Raw genomic sequence first — 10,029 nt, 5'->3', positions numbered from 1 at the left:
AACCTATGTGTTACCTTTTAAAATTTCTATAATTTGACTGTATCCTTTATCAACGTTAGGGGTGGATGAGAAGATAGACTACCATCTTTCAATATGCTTATTTATTCTGTTTCCCATACAACATTGTTTAGTTTTGGAATATGTGTCAGGTGATATTCAGGCTTATAATAAAATAATTGTATTATTTAAAAAAAAGATTGGTGTTGAGAATTGTGTCAAAGTAAAGATTGGAGTTAGAATTATGCATGAAGTCCCTGGATTCTCTCTTCAGCCCCCTGCCTCCTCAGCATTCTGTTAAAAAAGAGTGAGGTCTTTTTCACTCTCTCACAGGCACTTGATCGTATCCAGCTGTGTCTTCTCAATGAATGGTACCACCATCCATCAAGCAAGAGACCTTGAAGCCTTAACATCTGTCTCCCTCACCACAACTTCCATTCAATCCATCACCAAGCCCTGTTGATTCTTCTAAATGCATCTTGAATCCATCCACTTATTACCATCTCCACCTCCCCAATGGCTTTATCCAAGTCATCGTCTCTCATCTGAACAATAACAATAGTTTCCTCATGTCTCCACATCCCCTTAAAATCCCCTTCATGTAGCAGCCAGAAAACACAAATCTTGTTACGTCACTCCATCTCTCTGCTTGACCATCTGCGGTGTTTTGGCTTGGTCCACCAGCCACTTCTCTCCCCAGTCCCAGGAAGGCTTCCACCGTTCCAGATTTTACATCCAGAAGGGGCACCATCTTGAAGAAGAAAAGAGAATTCTTCCGGTGTCTCTTTTTGGAAATAAGAAAGCCTTTCCGAGAAGTGCCCCAGTGGTCTTCCCCTCATTCCTCATTGGACAGAACTGCATCACATGTTCACTTCTAAACCAATCCCTGGCAGGCAGAAATGGCTTTTCTGCTTGGTGCAGTAAAGTTTACAATCATGATGAGGATAAAAGATTATCCAAACAAAATTGCGGTTCTGATCGAAAGACAGAAGGAATGAATGTTTGAGTAGGCAACAGTAATGTCTATTATGGGACAAAAATAGAGTTGGGGTAGGGGTCAGGATTGAGGTAAGATTTGGGCTCAGGACTGAGGGACAAATCACATTTTTGGGGTCTGATTTAGAAGTTGGGGTCAATTCCGCTTTTAGGAACTTGCCTTCAAGTATAATGGTTCCCGTCTCACTCAAGGTAAACACCAAAGTCCTACACTGATCTTTAAGGTCCTATGTCATCCTAGTCCTATTATCTCTCTGACCTCATTACCTGCCCTTGTCCCCTTCTCATTCAGCTCCAGTCAAAAGGGCTCCCCTGCTAGAACATTCTAAGCATGCCCCTTGCCTAACTTACCTGCCCATTTGCTCTGCCTAGGATTCACTTCCTCCAAGTAGCTACATGGATCAATCCACCATCTCCTTTAAGATTTTGTTCAAATGTCATCTTCATGTGGAATCTTCCTAATACTATAACCCCAGGGGTGCCTGAGAGTGGAGGAAACCAATAACTCCCTATCCCTCTTCCCTGCTCGTTTTTTAAATTTTATTTATAGAATACAGTAAATTATCCTTGGTTTAGAACAGTGCCCAGATAATTAAGAAGCCAGGAGCAACTCTAAACCTATCACTCAGCTTTTGAAGGTACACTATGACTCAGACAATCCCCATGATATTCTTTCTTGTTGCCAGGTTCTCCACATGACATTTCTGCTTTTTTCCTTTTCAATGCACATTTCTCTCAGTCTTGTATTTTTAATGCAGAGCTTTTGCTTTGAAAAAGCACAAACTGCAACAAAGCAAGTCGATACTGCCTAAAAGATTAGATGTGAAAAATAATCATGGGTGACTGCTTGGTTTACCTTGAAAATATACTGAGAATAGAGTTCTACTTTCTGTTCATTATTAGTTGCAAGGTGACTCTGGAATAAATACAGGTCTGTTACTTTCTCATACAGGCTGGTGGTGTAGCAAAGATGTTTTTTGACCTTCTGATGCATAATAGTAAGTTGCAGGCACATAGGAATTACAAAATATATTTATTAAATGATTGTTAAATGGCTGAATGGTGGCATTGATTTAAATACCCTCTTCCCTGCTTTTATTTTTCTCTGTAGTACTTACCAACATCTAACAAACTATATATTTTATATATTTATTTTTGTATTCACAGTCTCCACCCACTAGAACAAGAGCCTGTATGAAGAAATTTTTGTTTGCTTTGTTGACCACAGTGTCCCCAGGAACCAGAATAATTGCTGGCACAGAATAGATGCTCAGTAAATATTTCTTGAATGAACACAATTAGCGAAGATGAATGTACGAGGAAGTTCCACCCGGCATTATTATACTTAAAACTATCCAAAAATACTCCAATTTGAAACAGATTACATAAATCAGGGTACAACTATAGTATGGAATGTTATGCAACCATTAAGAAGGAAGGAGAACCCATTTAAACACACTAAGAGGAGGGACTTCCCTGGTGGTTACTCTGAGCTTCCAACGTAGGGGGCCCGGGTTCGATCCTTGGTCAGGGAACTAGATCCTACACGGATGCCGCAACTCAAAGTTCACATGCCACAACTAAGGAGCCTGCCTGCCGCAACAAAGACCCAGCACAACCAAATAAATAAATATTTCCAAAATTTTTTTAAATAGATAAATATACTAGGAGGAAAAAATTGTGCAAGGTCATTTATAAAGAAAAAGGTTCTATTAGATAATGTTTAGTACAGACGTTTTTGTTATAAATACATCATATGTATAGAAATCTCTGTATCACACGAGAACACAGACTATATTGATAACGGTAAGCATTTATCAGGGTGGAGTTAGGGAAAGCGTTTTCTTTTTCACTCATAGCCTATATTAGGTTCAAAAGATGTGACTGGGTTCCAGCCTGAACAGATTATCACAAGCTGGTCAGAATTACGTTATGGGCTCTAGGTCATCCCTGAGAGGGGACTGGGGCAGGGAGATGGCCCCAAAGGAGGACCCAAGTCAAAGCGCATTTCCTGAGCTCGGCCGCTCCCTGAACCCTGCTCCGGCCCCTCGAGCCAGAGCGCGCCGGGCTCCCGTCTCCGTCTCCGTAGCATCTACCGGGGATGCTGGGCCCCGAACGCGCAGGGGCGGGAGGGTGGAAAAGGCAGAGTGCTGCCAAGTGATTTAGCTGCCTCGTGGTGGTGGTGGTGGGGGGGGGGGCGGTTCGAGATAACCAGAAACGCAGGAAGAGGGTGCCTCAGAGCCTTTTCCACCTGCACCCCAGGGCGCTGAGAGCGGGGGCGGGGGCTGGACGTGGTATAAGACTGCCGCCCTGCGCAGGTCTGGAGACGCTTGACTCCCAACCGAGTCTGCGGCCCACGTCAGATCAGACCCTCCAGAGGTGAGAAGGGGCCTCATTGAGGGTGGGGGAATGAGGTTGGCTGGACAGCTGATTCCTGTTCCCGAGGGGAGGGGCAGTGCGAAGCCTGGACGCCTGGCTCTGACAGATGAGGGGCTGGAGGTCTGGAATTTTGGGTCTCTTAGGGGAAAAGGAACTAGGGATACAGACTTATGGATGGGGAGAGATGGGAGCCCAGATTCCTGGGTCCCAAGGGGAAGGACTCCTGGGTCTGAAGGAGGAGGGGGCTGGGGGCCAGGATTCCGGCTTCCTGAGCTCTGTCCTTCTCAGCCCCAGCAGAAGAGACCCTGCCTCTGCCTGGCAGCCCCTGAGAGACTCAGAGAAGCCACCATGGCAGGATTCTTTCTTCCACCCCCGCTGACCCTACTGCTGTCCTTAGCCCTGGGATCTGCTACACAGGAAGGCGAGGGCCAGTCTGGGAGGGCTGCCCTAACCCTTGGACCTCCCATCAACCCCAGTGACCCTCTTCAAGGGCCCCTCTCTCCAAGGGGTCCCTGAGGCAGGACCTCCCCCTGCTGCAGCAGCTACCTCCCTCAGAAGACAAGACTCTTCTGCCTCCTGCCTCCTTTCTTCCTGCTTCCTTCTGACTCCTGGGGTCTCTGTGCACCCCCAGGCCCTGTCTTCTGCACCCAGGGTCTCTCCTATCAGCTTCTGTCGTCACCCCCAGACAGACAAGGTGCTCCTCCTGGGTTTCTGAGCGGGCTGCCTCTGTCTCTCTCCATCTCCATCTCCTGCTTTCTCTGCGCTGTTCTCCATTTCTGCCTCTGCGTTTCTGCCTGTCTCTCTGTCTGTCTCCATCTCTGTCTCCAAATCCCTCCGCTGCTGACTCAGCCTTCCTCTGAGGCTTACTACCCATGCTTTTCTCCATGTCTCTATCCAGCCCAGGGTAACGACAGCGAGAGGATTATTGATGGAGTCCCATGTCTAAGAGGCTCCCAGCCCTGGCAGGTGGCCCTGCTCAACAGCAACCAGCTCCACTGTGGCGGCGCGCTGGTCAACGAGTGGTGGGTACTCACTGCTGCCCACTGCATGATGAGGTATGTGGGCAGGGGTGCTCTGACCACTTCCAGCTCTCCCTCTGGGTCCCTGCCCACCCGCCCCCACCCCCCCCCCCCAGTCTCTGTTCCCCGCCCCGGGTCTCTGCCCCTCTCTCTGGGGCTCTGTTCCACCGCCTCCTGTCTCTGCCTTCCCCACTCTCTGGGTCTCTGTCGTCCCCCCACCACCACCGCCCAGGATCTCTGTTTTTCTCTCTCTAGGTCCCTGTCCCACTCTCTCACTCACAGTGACTCTATGAATGTCGCTCCCTTCTCCCAGTTCGTACAACGTGCCTATGGGCAGTGAATACCTGGGAAGAGGCCAGAAGATCGGGGCCACGATGTCATTCCGCCACCCCGACTACTCCACACAGAGCCAGGTTAATGACCTCATGCTGGTGAAGCTGAAGAGGCGGGCCAGGCTGTGAAGAAAGTCAACCTGCCTTCCCGCTGTGAACCCCCTGGGACCACATGGACCGTTTCTGGCTGGGCCACCACCACCAGCCCTGTTGGTGGAGCTCCCTCAGTGACCCAGGAGCCCCAGACCCTGAACCCCTCCCCCCTCAGACCCCGGAGACCAGGACTCAGGTCCTTTTTCAGGATCCTAATGTCGAGCACCCCAGCCCCCTCCTCCTTCAGGGTCTAGGATCCTGGACCCCCATCCTCTCCCCATCAGGACCCACGGGTCCACAGTCCCAGGCCTCTGACTGACAAGCGCCCCGACCCTCATCTTGCAGCGACCTTTCCAGAGAAACTCATGTCCACAAATGTCGACATCATCTCCTCTGGAGACTGCAGGAAGGTTTACAGGGACTTGCTGGGAAATTCCATGCTGTGTGCTGGCATCGCCAACTCCAGCACCAATGCCTGCAACGTGAGACCTCCTTCCTCCCCTGCCCTGGGTCCCTGGCTGCTTCATCTCAACACAGAGCCCCATCTTCCCCCTCTATCCAGAATCTTTGCACCTGACCTTGGCACGGAGCATTCCCTCATCACCCCCCCGCCCCACCCTAGGCCCAGCTTTCCTAGCTTTCTCTACCCCATTCTCTGCTCAGGTCAGTAGTGGCAACCCAGTGGGGGCTGGTATGGCCCTGAGGATGAGGCAGAAAGATGAATGGGAGGGGCTGGGGATGGGCAACAGGCGGCCAGGATTAGGGGAAGGCAAGTGAAGCCTTGGCTTCAAACCCAAACTTTAAAGGGGAGAGGGTGCCCAGAAAACTCAGTAATCAAGATAAATCACATTCTAATGCAATATTTTTTTAAAAATCTATGCAAAAGTCCACGATGAACAAAATGTCAGAATTTTCAATGAAGAGCCATCAGTCTTACTGAATTTCCCACTTACCTCAGGCTTCAATAAGTCTCAGCACAGCCCTGTACTGACCCTTTATCTAAAATCGGGATACTGTGTTCATCATGGACTTTTTCATATTAAATTCAATTTTAAGGTATTGCAATACAATACTAGTTATTGCAATTACTGAGACTGTGTGCCCGAAGTTAATGTCTCACTCATGTCACTTGGGTCCTGGTCCTGTTCCTGGGCAAAGAACTGTCTCTCCCCTCCTCTTTGTAACCCCCTCCCTGTCTCTGAACATTACCTTCCCACATCTCCCTTTACACCTAATTTCATTTCATTCTTTCCATCAGTGTTGCCACCCACCCCCGCCCCCATTGGCTGTCTGCTTCTGTCACTCTTTTTATTTGCCTACCTCTCTGCCCCTTTCTCCAGCCCCTACACTACTGTTTTCTCTGTCCTCCTTCTCCTCCTCCACCTTTCTTTTCTCCATCCTTCGCTTTACCTCTCTTCCTCTTCTCTGTGACTCTCTCCCTTTCCTTGTCTCTCTCCCCGTACCCCCACTCCTTTTGCTCTCACCTGCGCCCTCAGCTGTCAGGGGTGGTGGGAGGGTAAGTGTTAGGGATGGGGTGATGGGACAGGAATGTGTGTCCTAGAGAATGGGCATCCTTCTCTTCCCCTAGTGAGGGCCGGCTTCATGAATGTGCAAGTTGTACAGTGACACAGGGTCCCACACTCAGGAGAGTCCCACCCTTGGTTTAAAGCACTCCTGTTGCCCTCTTGAAATTCTTAATACTTTCTGAGCGAGGGAGCCCACACTTTCATTTTGCACTGGGCCTTATGAATTGTGTCATCGGTTAGGCCCCTGATTTCCAAGACCACCCTGTCTCTCTTTCATGCCCGTGTATCCATTCCCTGGAGACAGTGGTCCTTCTCCCATGGGCTTGGCGCTGAGTCCTCAAAGATGGGGAAGAAATGGGGCTCTGACCCCCCCCCCCCGGAAGCCCTGCCCCTTCCCTGTGATTGGTCCCATTGGCCGGGGCTCAAGCCAATGTCTTCAGAGAACGTGGTTTGTCTTCTCCATGACGGCCCTAATTCCTGCTCTACTATTGGTCCCCAGAGACAATGAGTCTCTCCCCATTGGCCAGGGTGGAAGTCCAGGGTCTGGCAAGACAAAGACTGACAACCGTGGGGGTGTATGAGGCAGAAGTGGGGGCGGGACTTCACTCTGAAGCTGAAGCTAATTTGCTTTGTCCCCTCCAGGGTGACTCAGGGGGACCACTGATGAGCAAAGGTACTTTGCAAGGCCTGGTGTCCTGGGGAGTTTTCCCTTGCGGCCAACCCAGCAACCCAGCTGTCTATACCCAAGTCTGCAAGTACGTCGATTGGATAAACGACACCATGAGAAAGTATTGCTAATCTCTCCATACTCACATCTCTCCATCCCTACACCCCGAACAGGAAATTCACAGAAATAAGGACATCGATGATCTACAGTTACACTTGACTTTACTTTTCCTCAAAGACATATCAAAACCTCAACAATACGCCATGTGTGTAAGTCAATCAAATCAGCAGGGACTTAAAACCAAAACAAGAAACACAAAAACCTCAGTGCTGGTAAAGAGGTAGTGAGACCAGCACTCTCGGCCACTGAAACTGTAAATTCATACGATTTTTATGGAAGTTGATTTGGCAATGTGAATCAGGACCCTTGTTCTCCACCTTTGACCCAGTAATTCTAGTTCTAGGAAGATACTACTAAAAATAAAAATCCAAAATGTGGAGCAAGGTTTGAATTTATTACAACAATATTTATCATAGCAAAACAGTGGAAACACTGAATATGCCCAGAGTCAGTGGAGTGTTTAAGTAAACAATAGGCTAGCTTGAGACAAGGATATTATGAAGCTGTTAAGGATAATAATTATGCAGAATTGTTAGTGTTATGCAAGGATGTTTATGCTATGTGATGTTAAATGAAAAAAGGAAGATACAGAAATATATGCGTATGTGATCCTTGCTATGTAAAATGAAAATATTCACAAAATAAAACCTGAAATCATGTGTACCAAACTGCATACAGTGGTAGTCATGGGAAGGTAGCCTGCTTCTTTCCATTTACTTTTCTGTGGGTATGCACTTTTATAACCTGAAAAAAAAACAGTGGAAAAGCTCTGGAGATCTAAGGTGGAGGAGGGGAGACCCTTAGAGAGGAAGACAGGAAAGAAAAATGTATCTGATTTTTGGTCCCTTGCCTTGCCTCCCTGCCCAGTGGCATATTTTTCTCCATTTTCTGGGTCTCAGTCTTCCTCATCGGTAAAATGGAGAAGAGAAAGAGGGAAAGGGAAGGTAAAGAGAGTAAAAGGGAGGGAGGAGAGAATATGTCTACTTCTTCAGGGTGGAAAGGGGTGTGCAAGTGTTTCTGGGCATTTCACAGGTGACAAACTAGGAGAAGGTTTGGGGGAAGTATAGGGCTGGCAGGAAGACAGGACATCTGGGTCCCACAGGGGCCCGCCAAAAGTGAGCCCCCAGCCTCCTGGATGCCAGGGGAGGCCCAGGGGAGGCTGGGGGCTGGGAACCCAGGCAGGTGGTCTCCTGTCCTCAAGAAGGCACGGAAGGGGCCTCAGAAAGGGTGGAGGTAGGTGTCCCAGTGACTCAGCCTGGCCACGGCCCTGCTCCTGCCATCCAAGTCTCCCGGGCAGCCAAACCTCAGAAGGTGCTGACAGAGGAGCCTCTCCGACGCCCAGGACTCACCTCTCCTACCCGTCTTTCCAGTTTCTCCCCCAGAATTCTCGACCGGTCAACATTCTCCTCTTGTTGAGGCTCCACCATCTTCCCCTCGCTCCTAGCCTCCTATTCTCCTACCCTTCTTCATATTGCAGGAATTCTGTAGCCACCGTGGAATTTCTTAACTTCCTCTGGTGTCCCTGTGCACAGGAAGCTAAGCCCCCTCCCCCCTCAGACCCAGAGTCCAGGTCCCCAGCCCCTCCTCCCTCAGATCCAGAGTCCCCGCCCCCAGCCCCTCCTCCCTCAGACCCAGGAGTCCCCGCCCCCAAACCCTCCTCCCTCAGACCCAGAGTCCCCCGCCCCCAGCCCCTCCCGCCTCTGGATCCGTGTCAAGTTTAAGGAATGTCAAGAGTATTTGGCCACCACCCTCATGAAGCTCCATCAACTTCCCCTCTCTCCAGCAAGCCACCCCAAATCCATATTCAACCTAAACATTTTAAAAATAACAAAACATCACAGATGCACTGGGTCAGCCTATAGACAAGTGGGCAGAGCTGCACAGAGAATACGGCAGCCACTCGCCTTGGGGGCTCCTGACTCGTGAACTGTGGCAGCTCCAGCTGAGTTGTGCTGTTAAGTGTAAAAGACACATCGGATTCCAAACACTTACCATGCAAAAAATAAGAAAGCAAACCACCTCTTTCAAACTGTATTTTGGGGACTTCCCTGGTGGTCCAGTGGTAAAGAGTCCGCCTTGCAATGCAGGGAATGTGGGTTCGATCTCTGGTCAGGGAGCTAGTATCCCACATGCCTCGGGGCAACTGAGCCCATGGGCCACAACTACTGAGCTCGCGCGCCTCAACAAAAGGCCCTGTGCTGCAAACTACAGACCCCATGCGCTCTGGAACCCGCGCACCACAACTACAGAGCCTATGCGACGTGGAGCCCGGGCGCCACAACTAGAGAGAAGCCCGCGCACCAAAACGAAGAGCCCGAGTGCCGCAACGAAAGATCCTGCATGCCTCAATGAAGATCCCGTGTGCTGCAACTAAGACCCAACGCAGCCAAAATACATAAAATAAATAAACAATAAATCTTTAAAAATAAAAAATAAAACTCTATTTTGATTTCACGTTGGAATAATATTGTTTTGGATGTATTGGGCTGAATGAGATTTTAAAATGAACTCTTGTTTTTTGGGGATTTTTTTGTTTTTTTTTTTTGTTTTTTTACTTTTTAAAAAAATTGTGGCTACTAGAAAATTTAAAACTGCATGTGGGGACTTCCCTGGCGCGGTGGTTAATAATCCGCCTGCCAATGCAGGGGACACGGGTTCCAGCCCTGGTCTGGGAAGATCCCACATGCTGTGGAGCAACAAAGCCCGTGTGCCACAACTACTGAGCCTGCGCTCTAGAGCCCGCGAGCCACAACTACTGAGCCCACGTGCCACAACTACTGAAGCCCAAGCACCTAGAGCCCATGCTCCGCAACAAGAGACGCCACCGCAGTGAGAAGCCTGTGCACCACAGTGAAGAGTAGCTCCCGCTCCCCGCAGTTAAAGAAAGCCCGCGGGCAGCA

At 49.4% G+C, this 10,029-nt stretch overlaps 1 protein-coding gene across 1 annotated transcript; it reads left to right on the top strand.

The window, feature by feature from the left end:
- Window positions 1-3,720: 3,720 nt before the first annotated feature.
- On the top strand, window positions 3,721-7,140 carry KLK7 (kallikrein related peptidase 7). Its single transcript, XM_068528077.1, is given in 6 exon segments — window positions 3,721-3,793; window positions 4,271-4,427; window positions 4,705-4,844; window positions 4,847-4,936; window positions 5,162-5,298; window positions 6,985-7,140. Coding segments are annotated over 6 exon segments (753 nt in total).
- Window positions 7,141-10,029: the final 2,889 nt, after the last annotated feature.

The sequence above is a fragment of the Eschrichtius robustus genome, chromosome 19 (genome assembly GCF_028021215.1).
Source record: "Eschrichtius robustus isolate mEscRob2 chromosome 19, mEscRob2.pri, whole genome shotgun sequence".
NCBI classification, from domain to species: Eukaryota; Metazoa; Chordata; class Mammalia; order Artiodactyla; family Eschrichtiidae; genus Eschrichtius; species Eschrichtius robustus.
This window is presented reverse-complemented; position numbering and strand designations above follow the sequence as displayed.